The 27,530-nt window shown below is 42.5% G+C and overlaps 1 protein-coding gene across 2 annotated transcripts in view; it reads left to right on the top strand.

Annotated features, from left to right (window-relative positions):
* The window catches only part of SLC25A13 (solute carrier family 25 member 13), a 229,565-nt gene extending 213,914 nt beyond the window's left edge, over positions 1-15,651 (top strand). For both annotated transcript variants that reach the window (XM_068972557.1, XM_068972556.1), the window contains exons 15-18: positions 1,480-1,618; positions 13,941-14,099; positions 14,193-14,283; positions 14,545-15,651. In XM_068972557.1, the coding sequence (XP_068828658.1) occupies positions 1,480-1,618; positions 13,941-14,099; positions 14,193-14,283; positions 14,545-14,731 (576 nt within the window). In that variant the 3' untranslated portion in view covers positions 14,732-15,651. The remainder of the gene's footprint in view (positions 1-1,479; positions 1,619-13,940; positions 14,100-14,192; positions 14,284-14,544) is intronic.
* Positions 15,652-27,530: the final 11,879 nt, after the last annotated feature.

Genomic DNA, 27,530 nt, shown 5'->3' with positions numbered 1-27,530 from the left:
ATGAGGAATTTGGCTGTGGTGAATTCTGTGGTTCTTCTTTTCCGTTAGTCATTTAACAGGTTGGGGTTAACAGACATGTGGGCTGATTGGCCATATGTGATAGAGATATGTCCTTTATTTATTTATTTAGAATATCTGTACTCACAGTGGACAGAGGCAGCTTATTAACACATCCGTGGGTGAGGTGGTTGAAGAACAGCCAACATGACAGAATCCAGATTCCAAGCATTTGTTCCAGTTGGAAGGATGGGCCAAACCAGGATGAAGTTTAATAGGATTAAACATAAAGCCCTGCTTATGTTACTTGTTTAGGGCAATCAATTAAGTTACAGTAGACCTACGTTAATAGCAGTTCCTATGAAAAAGACTAAGGCTTTTATTACCCACAAGCTCAGTGTGAGTCAGGAGTGTAATTCGGGTGTCAGAGAAGGAAAGGCTACGATAACAGATGTGTAGTGTTAAGGAGCTCTGACAGGTTGAAGCCTGGCATCAGGCTAATAGCCGAGATCCAACATCACTAGACCTCAATAAATGTCACTGGGCTTGGCTAGATCTGTGGAATTGAATGGATTCATTCCTGTCTTTGAAGAATCTCTCAATTTGGTGAAAATTTTTAGGTATTAGAAATCTGTGAAAGAAATGGTGTTGAAAAGGGGGGCTTCCTTTCCATTTAGCCTACCTAAAACATATTATATGTCTTGCGGTTTTTGGTAGAATTTTATATCATGTTTCTGGGCATGCATCAATTTTCAAGGCCTCCCCATAGCATTATTTTGGCACCAGAAATGATTTGGTGAAGACCTTGCCTTAGCTGCTAATTGTTCTACACAGAGCTCTTAAATGTACAGGAATTATTATAAACATTTTAAGGTTTTAGTACAGGCATTTATCAACGTTTCATAGACCCTGGAGAGTAGGGTAAGTACATGAATAAATTGGAGGATCCATGAACCCCTTGAAAAGGTATATAATTTTTTACATATGTGTAATTTTTCTGGGAAAAAATCCAACATTTTCAAGAGAGTCTCAAAAACAATACAAAAAACAACCCCCTTCTCCTGCCACCTCTATAATTTGCCCACTTCCAGGTGTATAACGAAGAGGCATCTTGATTGTTGATGCCTACCTTCTGAGAACAAATCCTCCTTGAAATGTCAGTGACCTGCCATCAGTTAGGGATTCAAAAGAATGTTGCAGGCAGAGTTCCAAATCACCAAAACCTTACCATTAGAATAAGGAAGAACTCTCCCTTCTTGCTCATACCATGCAATAAAATGCTTTACTTTAAATTACAAAATTCTGACTTATTACTTGCAGAATCCGGGTTCTATGTACTTTTTTCCATTCCCCTTTTCAGCTTGTAAGTACACATTTGGTCTTCTCCAGGAATATTTTGTTCTGAGGGTAGTTCCAGAGAAGCTTGATCTTCTCAATGGGATATGTGTTTCATGTGGTTTCCCTTCCCTTTCAAACGCACAGGGTGCCAAAGCTTGCTTCCTGCGGGACATTCCTTTCTCGGCCATCTACTTCCCGTGCTACGCTCATGTGAAGGCGGCCCTCGCAAACGAAGACGGGCAGGTTAGCCCTGGAAGCCTGCTCTTGGCTGGCGCCATAGCTGGTGAGTGTCCTCGGAGCTCTGCTCCCACCCATGCCCCTGCGCCGGGGTCTTTGCTTACATTATTGATGTGAGATGGCCAGAGATTGCTTTGAAGAGCTCCTGAAAAGAAAGGGAAAGAAATGAATCTTACTTCTGGCAGATCTGGCTGTTAGACAAGCTTAATTCGTTAACTACCTCCCCCGCTACCACCATCAAAAAAAAAAGTGGGGGGGGGGGGCTCATTAAAGATCAGTGCATTTTGTAACATTGTCAGATTCCAATTCAAGCTCATGTCCTTTCGTAGTTTCACTTACTAGTATAAGAACAAGAGCTATTCAATCAGACTTTTTTTTTTTAACTGTTAATGTGAGAAAAAGAAAGTGAAGTCACTCAGTTGTGTCCGACTCTTTGTGACCCCATGGACTGTAGCCCAGTAGGCTCCTCCATCCATGGAATTTTCCAGGCAAGAGTTCTGGAGTGGGTTGCTGTTTCCTTCTCCAGCGGATCTTCCGGAGCCAGGGATCGAACCCCGGCTCTCCCACATTGCGGGCAGACACTTTACCATCTGAGCCACCAGGGAATCACTTAAATGTTAATACTTGTGCCCTAAAGGTGTCTAACCGAAGTAATACATAAAAGCTCGTCCAGGAAATTTAAGCAATAGTTATTCTCATCCAGAGAAAAGAAATGTAGTGGAACTGGAAGCGGCTTGGGTCCGATTCCAGGTAGCTGTGTAAGGTTGTAAGATTGGAGTGTGTGCATGTACTGAATCCCAGCGAGAAGTGACTGTCTTCTCTAGTGCTACGGTATAAGTATGAAGGGAAGAAAACAGATGCGGAAGCTGGCTTTTCCACTCCCAACGTAAATCCCTTGAGGAAATTTGGTTATAGCCCCAACAGGAATGACTGTGCTCTTTGAGGCTGCTCCTTGTTTAGAGACCCCAAGGGTAGAACAATCTGGATTAACTCCCCAGGTGGTGACAAACATTTAATGAGTTAACAGACCCTGAGGCAGTCATGGGGTGCCTGGCTTCAAAGGTTCCATACAAGCGGTGTTCTCCTCAGACATGTGGCTGGCCCCTCTGGACACCTACCCCCTGCTCTGAGAAACGTTTTGCTGTCTTGTGAGCCCCTGTGTCCTGCCTGTAGCCGAGGAGCCCTGGAGGCAGGAACCCCTGGAACTACTCTTTAAATTCTTACGATTCTGCTGTGTGCTGTGCTCAGCCAATGTCCATCTCGAACCCAGGTCTCCTGCATTGCAGGCAGATTCTTTACCATCTGAGCCACAAGCTCATGAAGTGGAGGTGTTAGTTGCTCAGTTGTGTCTGACTCTTCACGACCCCTTGGGCTACTGCCCACCAGGATCTTCTGTCCATAGGATTCTCCAGGCAAGAATACTGGAGTGGGTTGCCATTTCCTTCTGCAGGGGATCTTCCTGACCCAGGGATCAAACCCAGGTCTCCTACATTGCAGGCAGATTCTTTACCATCTGAATAACCAGGGAAGCCTTAAATTCTTGGTTAATTGTTTTTCTTCAAAGGTCGTGATGTTGGTGTATGAGGCAGGGTTATCCTTTCCTGGCAGCTCAGGGAGCCTTATTATATGAATCCACAGTGAGATTACCTGCATCAGAAAGTCATGATTTTATAACTAGAGCATAGAATTCCCAGTTTTAATGCCAGTTTGGCCATTGACTCACTGTCTCCTTTATATGTCATTTACAGATGTATAAATGACAATGTTTTGAGCCCAAAGGTTATACTACCATTTATTTCAAATCACTTCCCCAAAATAAGTGAAACACTTACCAGCTCACCAGGAGGACCTACTAGGGAGAACTAGCATACCACTTAGGATCTACCTGCCGATGCAGGAGCCAAGGGTTCAATCCCTGCATTGGGAAGACCCCCTGGAGGAGGAAATGGCAACCCACTCCAGTATTCCTGCCTGGAAAATCCCACAGACAGAGGAGCCTGGAGGGCTACAGTCCATGGGGTCGCCAAAGAATGGGACACGATTTAGAGACTGCACAACAACAACTCCATTATTCTGTGAACCTAAGATAATCATCATTTAACATTTTTGCTGATTTCTCCCCCTTGGGTGGTTTTTAACAGGGTTGTGATCACACTGTGGGCATGCTCTTCACTCACTATCATGTCTGAAGCATTGCTCACCATCATGGCAAAATGCAAAATGGCAGGTGCTGTGGGGTCAGGCTATCTAGGTTCAAATTCCAGTTTCCCCACTGAGAGGTATGTGACCCGAATGAGTTACTTAATGTCTCTCTGTTTCTCCACCTATGCGTGGAGCTAAGAATAGACTTAGTCTCATAAGACTATTATGAAGATCAAATAAATTAATAGATATAAAGATCCAGGAAAGAACCTGGGACATAATTATTTTTATTATTTTTTTCTAATAAGTATTTTTGAATGTTCAGTACTAGTATTAATTTTCTTAATTTAAAACTTTGTAAATGAAATTTTTAATTTCTGTATGCTTATTGCATCATCGTCAATCTTAGATGATAAACTTTTTTCAGAAAAAATGTAAATACATGATATTGTTAAACATCTTTGTGCATAAGACTTTTCTCCCTGTTTTAGGTCATTTCTTTGGGAGACACAGATTCACTGAAATGAGTTTGCTGGTGAAAAATAAATATATATATATGTAGTTAAAGGCATACTAGTTTATATCCCCATGCTGCTATTATTTTAGCCCTCTAACCATCCTATCATCTTTCAGAGTTGTTCTCCAGATACCGTCTATGTTAGTTATTGGTTGCCACATAACACATTATGCCGAAACTTAGCAGCTTAAAACAACAAATGTTTATTATGCCAGGATCTGTGGGTCAGGAGCAGCTTCCATGGGTGCCCTTTAGCTCAAGTCTGTTGTGGGGATGTCAGCCAGGGCTCCGGAAGGCCTGGCCGCGGTGGAGGAAGCATTTTTCAGGATGGCTCGATCACATGGCATTGGCTGGTCCATTGATCCCTTGCCACGTGGCCTCTCTGTGGCTCCTTGGGTGTCCTCATGCCACAGCCGCTGGCTGCCCTCAGAGCAAGATGAGGGAGGGGTAGGAGAGAAGAAAAGGAAGCAGAAGCTGCAGTGTCTTTATGAACAGCCGCACCCCTTCATTTCCACACTGTCCCGTTGGTCATCCTGATCAGCCTCTGTAATGTCACGGAGACGACAGAGAGGCAGAGGTCAGAACATCAGGAGGGAAGCCCACTGAGGCTCATTTGGGAGCGAGCTGCCCTATGACCATGGAAGGCTTCCTTCCGTCTCACTGTCCACCTCCCCTTCCCTGTAAGACAGGGCGATATGTAAGACAGAGGTTGTCATTGGTCCCGAAAGCACAGGTCAGCCACAAAGCTTGATGGTCTTGAATATTCCACAAATCTGCATCAACTGTGTAAGGAGAACTGAGCTACTTCCTTAATTTCATAACAAATATCAGAAGCCATGGCAAATGTCCTGACCTCCAGTCTCATTAAAATTAAGGTTTTGGTTACCCTTTATTTGAGCCTTGTTTTAGAGGTGCCAGTCAATATGGTAAACGTGAAAGGGAAGTAACAGTCATACATATTAGAAGAAATGAGTCTGTCATTATTTGAAAATGATTATTTACCTGAAAATCCAAATTAAAATACCTAAAAAATGAATTGGGAGGGGACATGTTGATGGGGTGCATAGTCACGAACCCCAGGGAGTAGGTAGGTTCCAAGGCCAAACTGATCTTTGTCATTAAGAGAAAGGAGGAAATCAGATCTCAAAATAAGCTGTAAGGAATAGTAATTGACCACTAACTTATTTATTATGAGAAACGTCTCAGTACTATTTTTATGTGACAGAATACACATTTTTATACAAAATATAATTTTTATATTTTATACTTCAGTTGATTCTTACACAGCCTGCATATATTTTTTGTTGGACAATGCTATTGTACATAAGATCCATCTGGGTTCAATGAATATGATTTTCCCCTTTTATGTTTTGACAGCAGTTTCAGTTATTCAGTAAGTATTACCTGACTTTCTCCAAAAAATTTGATTTGATTTAAAGTCAGGTTGCTTTAGTAATATGCAACTTTTTAACAAATGGTCGTTGGTATCTTAAAATGTAGAGAATATTACAGGTTTTTGGTCTGTGTATATCTGGTTATAAACTTGGAAGATCTTTAAATACTGGGAACATCTCCATTAATTCACAGGACTGAGTTAAGACTAACGGATGTCTGAATTTATGTTCATTAGCCATAGTGCTTCACGTGTCAGAAGGTGAGGGTTAACGCCAGGGATCTGAAATTAAGGAACCAAGGTCTAATTCACTCTAATTAAGTGTTGCTTTTTTGATTAAAGAAGGGCATTTCAAAGTGCTTTATGGATAATATCAAATGAAGGATATCTAATACTTATCAAATATTACAGAGCAGCTCATCCCAGAGGGTCTTAATTTCAGAGTGGTGAGGCAGAGGAACAAGTCAGACTGCAGTGATGGTCCTGTGATTGTTGAATTAATTAGTTTAAGTAGCAATTCAGAAATATCTTTTAACAGCTGTTCAAAGTACAGATACGGGAGAGTTATGAGGTGACCGATCATGATGCTTTCACAAATGTATTAGAAGAATTGAGTTAGGAGAAAAGTACCATTGGCACATAATTATATAAACTATAACAATTTTTAAATTATGTAGACATAAAGCTTAAGATAATTTAAAAGCAGTTCTTCAGTTCAGTTCAGTCGCTCAGTCATGTCCGACTCTTTGCAACCCCATGAATCGCAGCACGCCAGGCCTCCCTGTCTATCACCAACTCCCGGAGTTCACTCAGATTCACGTCCATCGAGTCAGTGATCTTATATCCTTTAAAAAAAAACAAGTAGTAGAGAAGGTGGATGAAGGCAATGGACTGAGCATGTTCATCCATCTTGCCTCGCAGATACCTTAAAATGTTAGAAAATACTTTCTGTAAGTCCTTATTAGTACCAGCCTTCAGAAGACAGGAACCAAACTTGAAATGGCAAAAAAAAAAAGCCATAGCCCAAAACAGGCAGGAGAAGCTGCTTTTATTAATGTCAGTTCAGTTCAGTTCAGTTGCTCAGTCATGTCCGAATCTTTGCAGCCTATGGACTGCAGCACACCAGGCTTCCCTGTCCCTCACCAACTCCTGGAGTTGACAAACTCATGTCCATTGAGTCAGTGATGCCATCCAACCATCTCATCCTCTGTTGTCCCTTTCTCCTCCCACCTTCAATCTTTCCCAGCATCAGGGTCTCTTCTCTTCAAATGAGTCAGTTCTTCACATCAAGTAGCCAAAGTACTGGAGTTTCAGCATCAGTCCTCCCAATGAATATTCAGGACTGATCTCCTTTAGGATTTACTGATTGGACCTCCTTGCAGTCCATGGAACTCTCAAGAGTCTTCTCCAACACCACAGTTCAAAAGCATCAATTTTTCAGTGGTCACCTTTCTTTATAGTCCAACTCTCACATCCATACATGACAACTGGAAAAACCATAGCTTTAACTAGACGGAACTTTGTTAGCAAAGTAATGTCTCTGCTTTTTAATATGCTGTCTAGGTGGGTCATAACTTTTCTTCCAAGGAGCAAGTGTCTTTTAATTTCATGGCTGCAGTCACCATCTGCAGTGATTTTGGAACCCCCCAAAATAAAGTCTGTCACTGTTTCCATTGAATTGTTTCCAGTCTGATTTGGAACAGACTGGTTCCATCCGGGAAAGGAGTACATCAAGGCTGTGTACTGTCACCCTGCTTATTTAACTTATATGCAGAGTACATCATGAGAAACGCTGGGCTAGATGAAGCACAAGCTGGAATCAAGACTGCTGGGAGAAATATCAATAACCTCAGATATGCAGATGACACCACCCTTATGGCAGAAAGCGAAGAAGAGCCTCTTGATGAAAGTGAAAGAGGAGAGTGAAAAAGTTGGCTTCAAACTCAACATTCAGAAAACTAAGATCATGGCATCTGGTCCCATCACTTCATGGCAAATAGAAGGGGAAACTGGAAACAATGACAGACTTTATTTTTGGGAGCTCCAGAATCACTGCAGATGGTGACTGCAGCCATGAAATTAAAAGACACTTGCTCCTTGGAAGAAAAGTTATGACCAACCTAGACAGCATATTAAAAAAGAGAGACATTACTTTGCCGACAAAGGTCCATCCAGTCAAAGCTATGGTTTTTCCAGTTGTCATGTATGGATGTGAGAGTTGGACTATAAAGAAAGCTGAGCGCCAAAGAATTGATGCTTTTGAACTGTGGTGTTGGAGAAGACTCTTGAGAGTCCCTTGGACTGCAAGGAGATCTAACCAGCCCATCCTAAAGGAGATCAGTTCTGAATATTCATTGGAAGGACTGATATTGAAGCTGAAACTCTTAATACTTTGGCCACCTGATGTGAAGAACTGACTCATTTGAAAAGACCCTGATGCTGGGAAAGATTGAAGGCAGGAGGAGAAGGGGACGACAGAGGATGAGATGGTTGGATGTCATCACCGGCTCAATGGACATGAGTCTGAGTAAACTCTGGGAGTTGGTGATGGACAGGGAAGCCTGGTGTGCTGCAGTCCATGGGGTCACAAAGAGTTGAAAACAGCAAGTGACCTGAACTGTTTCCCCATCTATTTGACATGAAGTGATGGGACCAGTTGCCATGATCTTAGTTTTCTGAATGTTGAGCTTTAAGCCAACTTTTTCACTCTCCTCTTTCACTTTCATCAAGAGGCTCTTTACTTCTTCGCTTTCTGCCATAAGGGTGGTGTCATCTGCATATCTGAGGTTATTGATATTTCTCCCAGCAGTCTTGATTCCAGCTTGTGCTTCATCCATCCCATCATTTCTCATGATGTACTCCATATATAAATTAAATAAGCAAGATAAAAATATACAGCCTTGACGTACTCCTTTCCCAATTTGGAACCAGTCTGTTGTTCCATGTCCAGTTCTAACTGTTGCTTCTTGACCTGCATACAGATTTCTCAAGAGGCAGGTCGGGTGGTCTGGTATTCCCATCTGTTTCAGAATTTTCCTCAATTTTTTGTGAGCCACACAGTCTAAGGCCTTGGCATAGTCAATAAAGCAGAAGTAGATGTTTTTCTGGAACTCTCTTGCTTTTTCAGTGATCCAGTGGATGCTGGCAATTTGATCTCTGGTTCGTCTGCCTTTTCTAAATCCAGCTTAAACATCTGGAAGTTCACGGTTCATGTACTGTTGAAGCCTAACTTGGAGAATTTTGAGCATTACTTTGCTAGTGTGTGAGATGAGTGCAATTGTGCGGTAGTTTGAGCATTCTTTGGCATTGCCTTTCTTTGGGATTGGAATGAGAACTGACCTTTTTCAGTCCTATGGCCACTACTGAGTTTTCCAAATTTGCTGGCATATTGAGTGCAGCACTTTCACAGCATCATCTTTTAGGATTTGAAATAGCTCAACTGGAGTTCCATCACCTCCACTAGTTTTGTTCTTAGTGGTGCTTCCTAAGGCCCACTTGACTGCATTCTAGGATGTCTGGCTCTAGGTGAGTGGTCACACCATCGTGGTTATCTGGGTCATGAAGATCTTTCTTGTACAGTTCTGTGTATTCTTGCCACCTGTTCTTTATATTTTCTGCTTCTGTTTGGTCCATACCATTTCTGTCCTTTATTGTCAGATCACAACCAGATAATTTCAACCTTCAAGTGAACAATGGATAAAATGCCTGGAGTGTGGGAGGGAGGTTGTAGGGTAAATGGTTAACACGAGTTAAGGAACTTCATTTACTGCGGGAAGGTCGGCTTGCTCCTCTCTCCTCCTTTTTATGTGAAGCTTCAGGCAATATTTGAATCCCCGCTAAAAGCCCAAAGCTATGTTCTAAAAAAAAGGAAACACTTTTTATGGTAATTCCAGACCTTTACCAAAGGCACAGGGGGGAAAAAATGAACTAACGGCAGCTCTTCCAAAGAAGGGTAGGAAATAATTCCTTCTACATCCAGCGTGAAGCATCCCACGTGGCAGGATTTGGAAGGTCCCTGCCCGGCAGGCCTATCTTTAACTCCTGTCCAGTTACCAGGCCTCACCCATTTCACAAAACCTGTGGGTGAGGCTGACCCGGGTACAGTGGGAGCCGTCCACAGCACTCATCAGCCTGGCCTTTGAACTTGAATGCCAGTAGACAGCCAGGGGTCCTCAGACAAGAGGAGCAATAAGCTAAGTAAACGGAAGAATGACCGAGAAAACAGGCCATTCAGGGAACAGAGGGGGTGTTAAAACTATAATTAAGGTCCTCAGATTTGAAAGAAACAACCAGTCAGGAAGCTTTCTCGAAAGTTAATGAAAAGATGGCTAGAATTTAAAGTCCACAGAAAAACACCAGATTTGACGCATGGGAAATAAAGGCATGGGAGAAAACAAACAAAACCCTCTAGAATATGGATCACAAATGGGGCTTCCCAGGTGGCTCACTGATGAAGAATCCGCTGCAATGCCAGAGATGCGGGTTCGACCCCTGGGTCAGGAAGATCCCCTGGAGGAGAAAATGGCAAACCACTCCAGTATACTTGCCTGGGAAATCCCATGGACAGAAGGAGCCCGGCGTGCTACGGTCCATGGGGTCGCAAAGAGTCGGACATGACTGAGCAACTGTACATGGATCACAAATACAGAGGCGAGAAATAACAGATTTAAGAGGTAGGTAAGATGAGCCCGGGAGGTCTAACGTCTGTTTAATGGGACTCACCCAGGGAGAAGTATAAGGCAAAGAGGACAGAAAACAGCCAGGAATGGAAGACTGGCTGCTCGTCCATGGTGCCGGGCTCCCTCACAACCCCAGAAGGGGAGGGCGTGAACCGCAGTCTCCTTCCCAGTGGACGCACTCGCCTTCAGGAGCAGGTGCCAGTCCCAAGGGCATCCCTCCCAGCCAGGGCTCAGGGACCGCCACAGACCTCTGGCAGGCAGAATGAATGTAAGTGAATTTAAGAAAGAGGAGAATGTCAGTGTACAGAACTGAGCAAATCAAAGTTAGACCCTAGAGTCGGTCTGCATAACTGCTCACTTTGGTTTGTGTTTTTTATCCAGGAAGGGTCACTGGGAGGCAGGCAACAGAAAGGAGGACAAAGCTGGGCGGGGTCGGGGGGGCGGCTGTGCTGTGCCAGATCCTCAAGACGTCAGGGCTCATCAGCTGCACACGCTGTAACTGTCACACCTGTGCAGCAAACACACATTATTCAGCTGAACTGAGTCAGGAAAGGGTGAAATCAAAAGGGAAACACCTAGAAGCAGAGAAAATAAAAACCGGGACCCCAACCCAGGATGGCCGGAATCGCGTCTGAGACACAGCTGAATGCCTTCAGTGCCCCCAGTGAAAGCTAACGCTTTTTAGCTAAGTTGTGAAAGGAAATCTAGTCATCTGAAGTTTGAGAAAACAGTGACATAGAAAGATGGAAAGAGAATGGATGGAAAAATATGTACCCGGCAAATACCAATGATAAGCAAGTGTAGCAATAATAATGTCAAACTGAATGGAATTCAGGGTTTAAAAACAGCATTCAGAAGCACAGAGGCGTATTTCACACTTACGTAAAATTCACCAAGGAGCCTCACTGTAGTATCAACATAATGTTGTCTTATAAAACCTCAAGTTAGAAGTATGACGATAATGTGATACTTTCTAAATGAAAATCTTTGTGCTTTTCTTAGCAACTGATACATCATGTACGTAATGTACCTAAGGGTGCAGAGGGATTTTGGCAAACGCTTAACCTTGATTCCCAAATAAGTAGCTATTAACTTTTGTGTCCCATAAACAGAGAAGCACTTTTTTTTTTTAACAAATACTAATGGAATATTTGTTAAAATTAAGGATGACTTACCCCAGATTTGTGTTTTTTTTTTTTTTGTCTTATGATATCTGTTTATTGGTCTTTGCTGGGGTCTTTTTTTTTTTGAGGTACAGGTTATATATAGTATAATGTTTCATATGTACAGCATAGTGATCCACAATTTTTAAAGGTTATATTCCATTTGTAATTATTGTAAAATATTGGCTACATCCCCCGTGTTATACAATATGTCCTTGTACCAAAGTTGTATTTTGCCAATCATGCTTTCTTTTGGTGGTAAACAAACTTCTACCGTCTAGCTGCTGGGCGCCCCCTTAAAGAACTGTTATGTTTTTGATTGGCTGGAGAACATCCCTGTCATACGCAGTAGGTGGTCCAAAGACCTCATCATATGTCTCATCACGGAAGCATCAGCGGGGAGGCGGGTCCCGTCCCTGCTTCCTAGCTTCCTCTAGCTCTCCCATCTTTGGACCGGAGAAAATTTGACCTCTTGATCAGCGTCATCTTATCCTTAAGCAAGCCAGGAGAAACCAGGCAAAGTTGCTCCGAGTCTTTTCCATCCCTGATCCCCCAAATTCACACATGTCCGGGAGCCAAGCTCTTCCCTGAAAATGCTGCCCTCCTGGCCTAGCTGTGGAGCAGCCTGATGTTGCTGGACTGGTGGATTTAGCAAGTCTCCACACCAGAAATCCCGTCCACAGGGATGTACTCTGCCCCTCGGCAGCCCTAGCAGCTGTCCTCCAGGGAGAGGTGGGAGCTGGTGGTGGAGAGGATGAGAGTCCTGTGCAGGCCGCCCCGTTTCCAGCACCCGCCCCGACTCCACACACACACCCACACATCCCAATCAGTTTTGCCAGACAACTTATTAAACATCTCACACGTCTCCCTTAGCATTCTTATTCCACGGATCAGTGTCTTTCCTCCCTGCCCTCGCCAACACGTCTCTCTTTTTTCATAGCAAGCAGCTATTTATGAAAACTACCCTAACTGAAGGAAACTTGTTACCCATTTTATTGCTTGTGTGTCTTTCAGAGTCTCACTCTGCCATGCCTGCCCACCCTTGTAAGAAGGATTTTATTACATGGCTAAAGCAGACAGCCTTGCTAAACTCTTTCTAAACCAGGAAGTGAAACAAAATTGGTGGTGTGAACACAGTGGGTTTCTAAGCATTTTTCATGTTTCCTTCCATTATGTTGGAGGATAAATTCCTGGCTTAAAGTTAAAATAATTCCTCTAAGCTAATAGGAAATTCAATATGACTTATCCAGTGAAGCGCTGGATATAAAGCGAGCTTTTTCACATGCAAAGATGCCATGTATTTCATAAAAACTGTTCAGATGAACGGTTGAGGAGCCTCGGGAAAGATGGAAGAGGAGAAGAAGATACAGCTTAGCGACATAAATGCAAACGTGTGCTACACGGATTCCCCCGGGCGCACACGCACACCCTGTAACTTTAAAGCTGTCTCTTAGAAGGATGAGATGGAGCTGTGAGCCAGACCACGTTGGTTTGGACCGAAATTCTTACAGAATTATTAAGCCTTAAAAAAAGCAAAGGAGATTTATGCATCTGCATTTGACCAATTTGGTTTGGAATAGGTTCATAATGGAAAAGTAATAAAACCATAAGAGACAGCGTCTTCTGAGTACAGTCTCGCTTTTAAAAAATCTAAACATGGGCTGCCCCAGTTTGGATAAAATGACTGTAGAAAAATTTCCCATTGGTAATTTTGGGAGGGTTTTGTTGTTATTGTTGTTATTGTTTCTTTTTCATTGATTATCAGCCAGTATAAATTTTAAGATTTCTGGCAGATATTTTTTTCGGGAGATGTCAGTCATAGGAAGGAGGAATCCTAAAGTATTATCTGTGGGTGCGTCCCCCTCAGGTCACCCACCACCTTCACATATGCATACACGCACACACACACACACACATACAATGTTTGTTTAGCTATCAGTAAAGTCTTTCCTGGTGTAACTGGAGAGCTTAGGGTTTGGAGGGTGCGAGTGGTTGAATGTGTGTGAGAAGGCACCTCTGCTGACTGCCAGCAGCCGCAGAGAAGCAGGAAGAGGAAACGGATAACAAGCTTCACCTCTGAAAAATCAGACCCAATAACTCTGATTTCTACAGGATAACAAAAAAAAAGGTAAAAAAACAACAACCAAAAAACCCCCCAAATCTTTCTCCATTTGTTTTCAACCACTTGAAGTTGTGTTGATACATAATTCCTTGAGACTGTGTAAGAATGTAAGCGTAACTAATGGAAGTTGGTGGTCTGGGGAAGGCGAGGCGAGGCGTATACTCCATTAGGTGTGGCGGAGCCTCCATGCCTGGCAGACCAGAGTCACAGCTGCGTTTCCCGGAGGCGACAGCGAGCAGACACTTGACTCAGTCCCAGCCTCAGCTTTCTTTCCGTGGCCAGCAGTGCACAGCAGTGTCTTTTACACGGTGAGAACGGGACCCGACTGCAAAGATGTTGTCTTTTCTGGCAGGTATGCCTGCAGCCTCACTGGTGACCCCTGCTGATGTCATCAAGACGCGATTACAGGTGGCCGCCCGGGCTGGCCAGACCACTTACAGCGGAGTGATAGACTGCTTTCGGAAGATCCTGCGAGAGGAAGGCCCGAAAGCTTTGTGGAAAGGAGCTGGCGGTACGGAAATAATTGGCTCTTAATTAAACCTTTGGTATCAGGCAAATTTTTAAAATCTTAACCCTGTCTGTTACTTCCTGTTCTCCCCTCAAGCTCGTGTGTTTCGGTCCTCCCCGCAGTTTGGTGTGACTTTGCTGACCTATGAATTGCTGCAGCGATGGTTCTACGTTGATTTCGGAGGAGTGTAAGTATCTTGCTAAACTTCAGCTGCTTCTAATACTCTGTCGTCATCCAGAAAGGTATGTCCTTTTAGTCCCTGTGATGAAGTAGAAAAGATGTAGGAAAATACTGAAATCATGTTATCAGATTCATTTCAAAAGGGAACATACAAGTAACCAGAATTCCACAGCTCCTCTGTGATCCAGATGTTAGCAGTTTTTGAATGTTGCTTTTACCAAGTTAAACAAAAACCCTCAGATTCTCACTCTGTTTTCCCTTCTTGTAGGAAACCCATGGGATCAGAGCCAGTTCCTAAATCCAGGATCACCCTGCCTGCTCCCAATCCTGATCACGTTGGGGGCTACAAACTGGCAGTTGCAACATTTGCAGGGATTGAAAACAAATTTGGACTTTACCTACCTCTCTTCAAGCCGTCAGCATCTACCTCACAAGCCATGGGTGGAGGCCCGTAGGAGGCCTGGCACCCACTGAGCCATCGCTGCGTCTCTGGTGTGACTGTTAGAGAGAACACCCCACCTCAATGGAAACACTTCACCCCTGTCACTTACATCTCCTGCTTAAATTCAAGTCGAGGCTTTTGATAAGGTGAAATCATTCCTTTTTCTGTGTGTTCTCCTAACTAGATCATTGTGAAATTATTCATAATTATTCTTTGGGCCTCTTCTCACAAACCTGTGCTGGTACCTGACATCTCCTGGGATTTGGCCAACATTAACCCGATCTGGAGGAAGAAGCAAGTCTGAATAGAAATTAGAACCAGTCTCCTCAAATTAGGATTACAGCCCAGAAGAAGCTACTGAGAAGCAATCATGGTGCTCCAAGCAAGTGTTCCTGTGCAGGAGACTGGGCGCATGTTTATAAAAAGAGGAAAAAACACTGGGAGAAATGAGTATTATCAGAAATAGCCAGCCCGGCTTCGGATTCTAAGCACACACTAATTCTGACTCTGGATTATATTATGAAGCTTTGATGTGAAACATGTTGTTTTGTAATGAAAATCACATTGAAGATGTTTAATAATCATATTCTGTTACTGGTACTCGGGCTACCAGGGGGAGGTCTTTGTACTTTAGAGAAACTACTCTTGGCTCTGCACTTGACGGACGGAGAAACCCAGAGACACAGCCCCACTCCTGGCTTGGGATGACTGCTCGTAGGAGGCACATGTGCTGACCACCGCCTGTTTCAGTAAACACTGCAGAAAAACACGTGCTCTCCTTTACTGATACCTACCCTCGCCCCTCCCAGCCCGCCGTAGTTGGCATCCGTTTGCTTTTAAAATCCACTTTATCTTGAATCATGGAAAAATACATTATAATATGCATTTTTATTTAATTTGTGGTGCCTCAAACAATGGTCAGAAGGCTTGTGTGTCTGTGAAGAAGGAAATAAACTATTTTTAAAGCTACTGAGTGTTTTTGCTCTTGTTACGTCATGTGGCAAATGACTGCAAGAGTGGTCATGATTGGACTCTCGGAGTCTCATTTTGAGGGTGGCTTTTTCATGAACCCCTGGGTTTCTCTCGCTGGTCTCTCAGGGGGATGTGCACACGTCTTCAGTATGCCAGTGTTCAGTGTGAGTAAGAGAGGCTGTTTATGTTTGATCCCGATGAGTGAGGGCCCTAGCAAACTGACTCTTGCTCTAGACATCCTCAGTGCTCTCTGCAGTTTCTTACTGTGAGAATTAATATCGAGTTTCACTGGAGGTTGGGCATGAAAACTCGCACAAAATGGCTATGGTGCCTTCTAATCTTCTCTGACTCTTCCTTATACCAGAACCAGGGGCCACTGTGTGCAGCCTGTAGTCCAGGCTGCACATATTTGACCCACACTGTAATGACCAGGGGAAAGGTGTTAGTCTTGAACAGACTTTTGGGCGCTCCCAAGGCTGCAGTTGTGCTCCCAAGTTACTTATTGTCAGCTGAGTTTGAACTTCCTGTGTCTCCAAAATTTGCCTCCAGAAGAGAGCCATTATTCAGTTTCTGTCTTGCTGTAGGTCAGCAGGTTGACATTCAGAGTTACTGTTCAAAATGGGAAAGTGTAGAAACTATCTGTGAGCCTGCTTTGTTGTCATTGTTTTGGCGTTTGTTTTTTTTTTTCATTGAACAAAAGCTTTGTTATTCTCACCAGAAACAGGACAGATATATACATGGCTCCCTCATGGTTTTGGTTTGGCAAACACCAGAGAGAATCCCCTCCGTCTCCCTGAGCTTGCCCCCTTCCCCCAGTCCCTTGCTCAGTGTGACAAGCAACATTTATATTTTAATCTCCAAGACCAGTCACAAGAATTTAGGTGGTGTTACAGTAACACAGCGTTCAAGCTTTGTTATTTTGAATGTGGAGAAAAGTCCCCTGAGTATAAACCCTGCCTCCCTGCCTTTCTTTTCTTCAACTGCTTGAAATTGTATGGAAGATCAGATTTTCCAGGTATAAATACTGACCCAGATCTCAAGAGAGTGCATTGCCCTGCTTGCTGCTGTTTTAATGTTTGCTTATTTATTTGACTGCTCTGGGGTCTTAGTCACAGCATGTGGGATCTAGTTCCCTGACCAGGGATCGAACCTGGGCCCCCTGCATTGGAAGCTCAGAGCCTTAGCCACGGGACCACCAGGGAAGTCCTCCTGCTTGCTTCTTCAGGAGGTGTTGCATCTGGTGGGAGAGCGTCTTGGCTTCCCTTAGTCCTACCTGGAGCTGAGGATGATTCTCTTTAGTGAAGGAGAAAGCAGAGAGGTACCAGGAAGCCAAGGAGATAGGCCCACGCGGCCGTGTTTCTTTAAAATCCTTGGCTTAGTCTGTTCCAGGGTAGGCAGTGACTGAAGACACGCAGGAGGCCCCATTTCCATCTGAGCTGTGCTCAGTGGGTGGTGTGACTGTGACATCCTTGAATAGGACTGCAATCACCGTGCGGTGAAAACCACGTCAAATTTGTTCCGGCTTTTCCTTCTTCCTGAAGTGACAGCACAATACTCAGCAGCACTGTGGCCGCCGTTTCTGCAGTGGTTCTGTTCCTCCTCCTCGCCGAGGGACTGAAAGCTGAGCAACGCCCACCCAAGGGGGCCAACCGCCCCCTGCCCCGCCGGCCCCGGAGTCTCTCCCTCTGCCCCTGTCCACTCCTGATTGCTTAGGGGGAGCGGGGAAGAGGCCTGACTTTTGTGTAGCAACTTTTTTTTCTAGGAGGGGAAAAAATGTGGAGCTGACCACAGAATGAACACGCTGATTCTTGGGTTCCAGCCGTGGCTGGGTTTCTTGAGGCTGGGTGGCACGCTGTCGCCAAGCTCATGCTACACCTCATAACCCACAACCATTCGCTGTGCTCCCTGGGGTTGCCTTAATCCCAAGCAGCCAGGGTTGCACAGGGGAACATAAGAATCCTGGCACAGAAAGGAGTCATTTAAAATGCTTATTGCATTTCAAGCTTCAGTTTTTACTTAGTGAAAATATTTACCACTGCTGGAAAACAATGTTTAAAATTTTGTTGCTTATATGTTGTTTAATGGTGTGGCCGATGTAAACCTCAGGATGCTTACATTTTGACAGTCTTCTGGAAATGTTTAACAGCACATAACTCAGTAAGCAGGGGATAAAAACTGGGAACAAATTGTGCTTGAAACTTTGCAACCTCCCCCCGGACTAGGTATTCCGCAAGGCACGCTGGAATTCTTCAGGTAGAGACAGGGAAATCTCCAGGTAATGGAATTTGGTGTCTTGTTAGCCCCATTTAGCAACCTTGTAGCTAAACCCTAAGAATCATCATGTGCCTTTTACCTCAGAAGCCATTCTTGTGGGGATGAATTTGTATCTTTGCCACTGAGTGAAACCCCATTTTCAGTTCAGGGTCATCAAACGCTTTCAGGATGGGGATTTTTCCAAAGATTTTTTAAAAGACACATTCCCTGGTGAGAGCAGGGAAATGTTCTTTTCACAAATGGTACTGCCCTCAAAGTGTTAGTCAGGCAGTTGTGTCCGATTCTTTGGGACTCCATGGACTGCAGCCCGCCAGGCTCCTCTGTCTATGGGATTCTCCAGGCAAGAGTACTGCAGTGGGTAGCCATTCCCTTCTCCTGGGGATCTTCCTGACCCAGGGACCGAACCCCAGTTTCCTGCATTGGAGGCAGGTTGTTTACTATCTGAGCCACCAGGGAAGCCCCTTGGGGCAGGGAGGGAGGTGCCTTTGTTTTGCCTTCTGGGAACAACCCAACCCTCACCAAAGAGTTCTGTTTTCCATGCTATGAGGACCATGGCGATGGGGACCGGGGAGGGGGGGGGGGGGACGGGCATGGGGGTGCACGTTTTAAGATCTGAGGCAGAAAAGAGCATTGTCACTTGTTTCTTTAAAACAGTGGAAGTCTTTAACCTGAAAGCCCAGATTGGGCTCCATGAGAACTGTGCTTGTGATGCTAGTTCCACAGTGCCTGGAACTTTGAGTAGGCTCTTTTCATTTGGATGGACGGATGAACAGATAGATGGATGAATAGGTTTTGATCATTTTTTTTCCAATTAGTAATCTCTATCATTTTCCCACTTTATAGGCCTTTTCAGTAGTGTTTTTAATGGCTGGAGTTAAAGCCATAATGTAAAACAGTCCTATTCTAATGTACTGTTCATTTACTTTAGAAGTCGTAAGTACATCTTTTATTAAAGCAACTACAGCTATGTAAATTGGTTTTAATTAGCTGGTTACTCTGAGTCAGGAACTTTCATGTAAACTATATGATCTTTAAATTTCCTGGTCATGGTTAAAAATAAAGATTTAAAAAATCATCCTTTTGAGGTTAGTGGTACATTAGGCTTGTACCATTAGGCACATGAGTACATTAGCATTAAAACAGCTTTTCTTATCAATGAATGTTAATGACTTAGAACTCCTCTGCTCTTCACTGCCTGACATCTGTAGGAGCACAGTGGCAAGTTTTCCTTTAGAAGCTGCTGAAGACAACAGGGGCTCTCTTTCAGAAGGGTTTGTTTTTAGCTAATGCATTAATTGACTCCAAAAAGAGTCCAAATGGAACACTCTGCTTTCATCTGCTGGGGTAACCTAATAAAATAATGTTGTTTGTTTTTAGATTCCCGGCTGGTAAGGGGGGTTTTGCTCAAGGCAAAACCACAGTCCCCTCGAATAACTTTAGAAGGAGTTAAGAAGACACACTAATTGTGCCTGTCTGAGGTTTGCTCCTTCAAGGGCCCAGACACACCCCTTGCACACTGGTCTGGCGACCGGGGCTCCGGTGCCCACCGCCGAGTTGATTCTTCTGGGCTGGGCTGGGCTCCTGTTCCTTGGAAGATGCTTGATTTTGCTGTGAGCAGTTCTTAAGGAGATTTTAGAACAGACTCAGGCAAGCACACTGTATATGCGATTCGTCTGACGCACAGAATGGGGAAAGGGGAATTCAGGTTCAATGAAAAATGACTGATTACAACAGGCTCCTTAACTTTCATCACCCCCTCCTCCATCCCTTGCTACTTAGCCAAGCTCTTGCTCTGGTGTGTTACTGGGCTACTTTCAAATGAGAGGGGGACAAGTAATCCTGCCCCAGCCTGGAGTTCTTCAGCCAGTCAGAACTCATTAAATATGAGTATTACACGCTAGGCATGATCCCATGAAACCCTTCCCACATCCCTTAATGTAGATACTATTTTACCCCATGTGACAAATGAGGAAACCAAGACTCAGAGAGGTTAAATATCTTGCTCATGGTCCCAGCTAGCAAATAAGGATGCTAAAATTTGAATCCAGGTCTGCTGGCAGCCCAAGGCCCTGTTCTTTCTATATGAGCATTTCACAACCCAGCAGAGGGAGTTCATGTGATCGTCTATGCCCAGAATTTCTTACTCTCTCCAGTTCTCAGTATCAGATCTATCATTCCTAGCTCAGAGCCGAAAGGAAGGGTGACCTCAGATTATTTACCGTTGTTAAGTACATTTGCTATCTCAAGACAATTCCAGAGCTTGAGGACCAGGTGAATCCTGACAAGCCTTTTGAGGTTCATCTTAAACTATTTTACAGCCTAGTAAAGTCAGTAAAGAGAGGATTAAGGTACACTTGAAGCATTTGCCCCACGGGTTTAAAATTGGAAGGTAATGTGGAAAAAGCAGAGATAAATTTACAAACTGTTACACTGCAATGTGATATGACGTGAACTGACCTGGACCATCTTAAAAATCACTACTATAATCAGAAAATGCCATTCTTCAACAAAAGTTGGAAATAATGGAAAAGCAACTTAAAAGTAAATATCTATGGATACTTGGCCTCAAAGTGTGTCTGGAGGGAATGGAGACAGTTTACAAAATGTGGGATTTGTCGGAATTACTTTTGGACATAAAATCTCCATCACCCCTAATGGCGGAAAAGTCTTGCTCTATTCCCAACAAGTTACCTGCTGTCCCTAAACTTAAAGGAGGATATCTACCACTGCACTTTGCCACCCTCTCTCCCATTCTTATATAAATGAAAGCAAATTACTGACTAACCCACACCAAAAACTTGTGGAATTTTCTTCCTGGGCAAAAGATATATTTATATAAATACATATATATGTATTTGTGTATTAAAATGTCATGTTCCTTTTTCAGAGGAGTGATCTCAAAATATGAATTTTCGTTTTGAAGCAGAATTTCCAGTGTAAGTTCTAAGTATGGAATATGCTTAATCAATTTGAAAATTTATGAAGAGTTAGCTACTCCATGTAAGAGGTTGCTTTCTCTGATGACCTCTTCATTAGGGCCAGCTCCAGTGTTATAAAAGGCTTACACTCTGTTAGAGTAACATCACATCAGAAAAAGGAAAAACTGGGGAGGACGGAAATTGAAACAGGTCTTTTTGCTTCTGAAGACAGAAGTGAAGTGATTGCTGATGTCTGAATTTTATTACAGTGAAAGCAGATACTTCTCCACACTTTTAATCTCAGCCTTTGTCCAGTCTCGTTATGAAATGTGTATTTCACCTTCTGAACTGAGGAAGCAGTTCACATTTGACCTGGAACTTCAAGTTACCTGTGACCACTACTTATTAAGTAAGTGATTTCTTTCTTTTTAAAAACAGTTTGCCTGTCTGAAAGTAAAAGAGAAAAACCATTATTTCTGGGTCTTTTGGGGACTTGAAATTATTGTGACATTTCTTCCTCTTACTCCATTTAGAAAGTGTCTTGATTGGCTTAATAACTTACCATTCTAACCATACATATCTGGCTAAGTTATTGCAAATTATTAAGGCATTTGAAATGAGTTGGTTATAAAGGATAACTACTATCTCTATTAAAGCTATGACATGCAAATTCGTGAAGCATTCCATATTTGGGGGGCTTCCCTGATAACTCAGTTGGTAAAGAATCTCCTGCCCAGTGCAGGAGACCCCAGTTTGATTCCTTGGTCAGGAAGGTCTGATGAAGAAGAGATAGGCTATCCACTCTAGTATTCTTGGGCTTCCCTTGTAGCTCAGCTGGTAAAGAATCCACCTGCAATGCAGGAGACTTGGGTTCAATCCCTGGGTTGTAAAGATGCCCTGGAGAAGGGAACAGCTACCCACTCCAGTACTCTGGCCTGGAGAATTCCATGGACTTGTATAGTCCATGAAGTTGCAAAGAGTCAGACACAACTGAGTGACTTTCACTTTCAAAGATAAATTACAAAATAATTATCTTTGGAGCCCTGAAGTAATTAATAAATGCTTTACTTTCTATAGACAGTAAACTCTAGTTTACTTTTTTTCTACCTTAAAAATTATACCTTTGGGAGAGTTCTGCTTCTGGCCATGACAGACTAGGAGAGAAAACTAGAAAACTGGGCAAAACACATTATATGGTAGTTTTAAAACATTGGATATGAGGCAAAATAGATCTGTGACCTCTGAGGGAAAGGAGACAAAAAGGTGAAGCCTACTGTTGCACCAGCTTTCTGCCTGGAGGCAGTCTCCAGCCAGTGTGCAGGGAAGGAGAACCCAGACAGGGCCCGACCTTCTCCCCAGTTGAAACGATGTGGGTCAGAAATCAGGGAAGCCAGGATAGCTAGAATTTTAAGACACACCAAGCAAGCAAACAGGAGTGAGCTGATCTGAGAGACAGCTCTGGAGTTTTACAGAGAGTTCCCCAATCTTTGAGTCCTGGGAGGAAACTATACCAGGCTTGGGAAAGAACCACTGGAAAGGAAGAAGCAGAAAAATTCTGGAGCTCACAGAGGAGAAAGAGTTTGTTTTCCCACCAATTGGAGTAGAAATTTCCTCCATAATACATAGAACATCAGGTAGAATCCTTAGAAAAAGTGTCTTAATAGTGCTAAATTAGAATTACGATAAAGGCTGCTCTGCCCTTAACAAAACTTAAAAGCAGCCTTCACAAAGGTCTGATTCCAAGTAATTTAACTCCTTGTCAGAACACAATATGATACTATTTCACACAGTATTAAGAAAAGCCCACAGCTCACAATAAGAAATCTAATAAAAAAAAACTGTCAACCATAATAGTAAGGAAAATATCAATGTAAGCCATAAAAAAGGAAAAGTCAACCAACAGTAACAGACCTAGGAATGACAAATGTTAGAACCAGCAGCAAGGCCAGTAAGACAGCTACCATAGGTAATACATAAAGTTAAGGGAGGGGTAAACATGGACATTATACGGAGAGAAATGGAAGATACGAAAGGTAGAACAAAAATTACAATGCCTCCAATGGAAGATGAATGGAATGTCTCACTATGTTAAGACATTATATAAGTGAAGTTCAGTGAGCTTGAAGGCACAGCAAAAGGGGTTCCAGAAAAAAAATATTTAAAGAAATAGTATTCAAATAGTTCCAAGCTTAAGATTATATGCTCACAAATCCATGTGGCTCATTGTACCCCGAGCAAAACAAATGTAAAGAAAGAAGACTACAGAGAGATATATCATAATGAAAATGATGAAAACTAATGGAGGATAAAAAGAAAAATCTTAAAAGCAGCCACAGGAAAAGCTCCTATAACCTATAAGGAAAGATGATAATAAGAGAACATTTCTACTTGGAAACAATTTAAGGCAGACAACCACAGAGTATCTTTAAGGTGCTGAAAATATAAGGCTAACCAAGAAATCTATACCCAGTGAAAATATCTTTTAAAAACAAAGGCAAAATAAGACAGACAAAAACTAAGAGAATTCAGAGTGTTGTTGTAATTGCACTGAAGGAGATAGTCCATGGAATTCTTCAGGCTGGAATACTGGAGTGGGTAGCCTATCCTTTCTCCAGTGGATCTTTCTGAGCCAGGGATTGAACCCAGGTCTCCCACACTGCAGGTGGATTCTTTACCGTCTGAGCCACCAGGGAAGCCCCTTAAAGACGTTCATGATGGGTCATCAGGCAGAACACAAGTGATACCAGATGGAAATTTTGTATCTAGACAAACTAATGAAGAGTTTCAGAACTGAAAATAAATGAATACTTACATTTTTAAAAAATTTCCTTAAAAGATAACTCACTCTTTAAAGCAAATTAATGATGATGTATTGTGAGGTTTATAGCATGTTGTTCTTGCTAAGTAACTAAGTAGTATATGACTCCTTTTCGACCCCATGGACTGTAGCCCACCAGGCTCCTCTGTTCATGGGATTTCCCAGGCAAGAATACTGGAGTGGGTTGCCATTTCCTTCTCCAGGGGATCTTCCCAGTGCAGGGATCAAACCCACATCTCCTGCACTAGCTGGAGGGTTCGTTACCACTGAGCCACCAGGGAGGCCCCCCGTTTATAGCTTCCATACCAGTAAAATGCACAGTAACAGCACAAAAAAGAAGTAAGGAAAATGACACTACACTGTCAGAAAAGTGCTTATATTACTATACATGAAGTAATGTACTATTATCTGAAGGTGAAGTGCAGTAAGTAAAAGATGCTGTGTACCCCTGCTGCTGCTGCTGCTGCTAAGTCACTTCAGTCGTGTCCGACTCCGTGCGACCCCTTAGGTGGCAGCCCACCAGGCTCCCCCGTCCCTGGGATTCTCCAGGCAAGAACACTGGAGTGGGTTGCCATTTCCTTCTCCAATGCATGCAAGTGAAAAGTGAAAGTGAAGTCGCTCAGTCGTGTTCTACTCTTTGCGACCCCATGGACTGCAGCCCGCCAGGCTCCTCCGTCCATGGGATTTTTCCAGGCAAGAGTACTGGAGTGAGGTGCCGTTGCCTTCTCCGTGTAAACCCCTAGAGTACACTGAAAAAATGAAAGCTAAACAGATTTAGCTAATAAGACATTAGTGGAAACCTTTAAAAAATGCAAATAAGACAGAAAAGATAAAAAAGAGCAAGATGGTAGATCTGACTCGGCTTCCCAGGTGGCACTAGTGGTAAGGAACCCACCCGCCAGTGCAGGAGACGTAAGAGATCCAGGTTCGATCCCTGGGTTGGAAAGATCCCTTGGAGAAGGGAATGGCAACCCACTCCAGTATTCTTGCTTGGCGAATCCCATGGACAGAGGCGCCTGGAGGGCTACAGTCCATAGGATTGCAGAGTCAGACATGACTAAAGTGACTTAGCACATATTTATAATTGCATTAAATGCAAATAGCCTAACTCCCTAACCCCCAGTTAAAAGGAAGAAATTAAAGGGAGGGGGCGGGGAAACAAGGTCCAACTATATATATGCTATCTAAAGAAGCTCAATATAAAAACAGATAGATGGAAAGTAACTTGACAGTAAAAGATAAACTATATAATCACAAATTTTTAAAAAGGTGTAGTAGGCTATATTGATATCAGCCAAAGTATATTTTAGAAAGAGAACTAGTAGTAAGGCTAAAGGGGGACATTTCATACTGATAAAGATGTCAATTTATCACAGAGACACAGAATCCTAAATGTATATGTACCTCGTAACAGTGCTTCAGATGCATGAAACAAAAACTAACAAAACGTAAGAAATAGCAGAAATACACAATCGTACTTTGAATTTTCAAAATACTTCTCTTGATATAATAGGCAGAAATCTATAGTATATAGAAAACTTGAACAAATTCATCAAATAATTGACCTTATTCCTATTTGTAGAACACTCAACAACAGCAGAATATACATTCTTAAGTTTACAGTAAATTTTACCAACATTAATATAGGCCATAAAACAAGTCTCAATAAACTGGAGAGAATTGAAATCATACAGATTATATTCTCTGGCCATTAATTAAAAGATGAATCATGCACATAAATATGAGTTAAAACTATAAACATTCATAAGAAAATGTAAGAGAAAATCTCTATGACCTTTGCTTAGGCAAAAATATTTCAGATAAGACAAGATTCTAGAAAACATTCTTAATGAAGAAAACACTGTCAAATTGGAATTGTATATCCAAAAAAAAAAAAGGCTTCATACATGAAGAGAAAATAAAGGCATATTTATACACTCAGAAACTGGAGAAATTGTTCTCTTGTATAATCTCACTACTGGATATGCCAAAAAAAATGTTATTGGCTGAAGAGAGATGATAGTAAATGGAAAGCCCAGATTTCCAGAAAGAAAAGAAGAGAATCAGAAAAGAAAAAATGGAAGGTAATAGTTTTTAAAATCTTTAAAAAGTATCTTTATAAATACTTTTAATTCATAAAAGACTATTCACTGAAGCACAGATATTAGTGCATTGCGGGACTTACAGTAAGTACACAAGTAAAATACATGAGAAGGGAACAAAGGAGAGAGAGAAGGTAGATGGATTGTTCTGCTGCGTGTGTGCACGCAAAGGGGCATAACATCATTGGAAGGTGGTGATGGTGGTGGTTTAGTCTTACGACCCCATGGACTGTAGCCTGTCAGTCCCCTCTATCCATGGGGTTTTTCAGGCAAGGATACTGGAGTGGGTTGCCATTTTCTTCTCCATCATTTGAAGGTAGTCTGTTATTAAACATGCATACTGCATTCTTGTGAAATTATTAAAAATAATGAAGGTCGCTAGATTAAATGTAAGACAGTATTAAGAATTATTTGATCCCTCAAAAAGAAGGCAGAAGGGGAAGAATGTAAGAACAATGAATGGGACCTAAACACAATTACTAATACAAAATAAAAAATCAATCATGCCCCAAAGTACATTAACTGTACGTGGACTAAATCCTACAATTAAAAGGCCAAGATTATTAGACTGGATTAAAAAAGAGAAATGGACCCAACTTTAAGATGTTTACAAGAAACATACTCCAAATATTAAGTCTGGAACAGATTAAAAGAGTGGGAATGACATCAGCCAATCCATAAAAGCAATAAAGAACAGGCTGAAACTGTCAAAATCAACTCTTGTTCTTAGATTCTGGAAATTAACCAAAGACTTGGAGCAACTAAGGGGACACTGACTGAAGAACAGTATTGATTCTCTGAAAGAATCATGAACTTTGAGTCATTTTAATTTACCCTAGTCCCATCTGCCCTCTCTAGTCCAGCAGTAGCTCTGAAAATAATAGCTCACATTCCTGGTACTACAGGAAGCAGAAAGTACTTCATTCACAAAGAATTCTAATTATTTGTTCTGACCTATCTGGTTCCTCTCTGGTAGGCAAAATACTTGTCTCTATTGCACCTACCTTGGAACTGGTGTAATGCTAAAGTTGCTTCCTGGCGGGGGGGGGGCATTTGTCAAAAGCATTCACAGCTAATATCTTAGTTGCTGCTGGCTGAGGTAACAAATAACAGTTAAGGCAAACAACAGACTAACCAAAAATTTGAGAGGACAGGCTAGGGAAGGAGATCTCTTGAGGGCTGTGAATAATTCTGACAGACCCCTGGGAATCTGGAACGAAACACACACGTACTCAGAATTGTGCACATGCTCAGAAAAGATGTGAGAAGGCCGGAAGATCTCACCTCCTGCTGACACTGAGGCCCTGTATAAACAGGAAGAGAAGGCCAGTGTTTCCAATTGAAGGGGAGGGAAGAAAATCTGATTTCCAGAGTTGTATGTTATAATAGTATAATGACTGTATATATTACAATATTAAGTGTAATTCTTTGCATGTGTATGTTCACCACTAAAAATACACATGCAAAGAGAATAATGTATTGCATGTGTACAAGGGAAAAAAAGAAGTCAATAGAAACTCTGTCTGAGGAAGCCCAGATATTGGATTTTTCTAGACATAGACCTTAAATGAACTATTATGAATACACTCAATTTAGCAACTGAACAACTAAAATGTCTAAATAACTAAAGGAGAGTATGCAAGTAACGTCTCACCAAAGAGAAGATGTCAATAGATATTATAAAATGCCAAGTAGAAACTTTGGAGGCAAAACGCACAATAACAAGTG

This window comes from Capricornis sumatraensis, chromosome 5 (assembly GCF_032405125.1).
Source record: "Capricornis sumatraensis isolate serow.1 chromosome 5, serow.2, whole genome shotgun sequence".
Lineage (NCBI taxonomy): Eukaryota > Metazoa > Chordata > Mammalia > Artiodactyla > Bovidae > Capricornis > Capricornis sumatraensis.
Note: the sequence above shows the minus strand (reverse complement) of the source record. Positions and strands in the feature narration are given on the sequence as shown.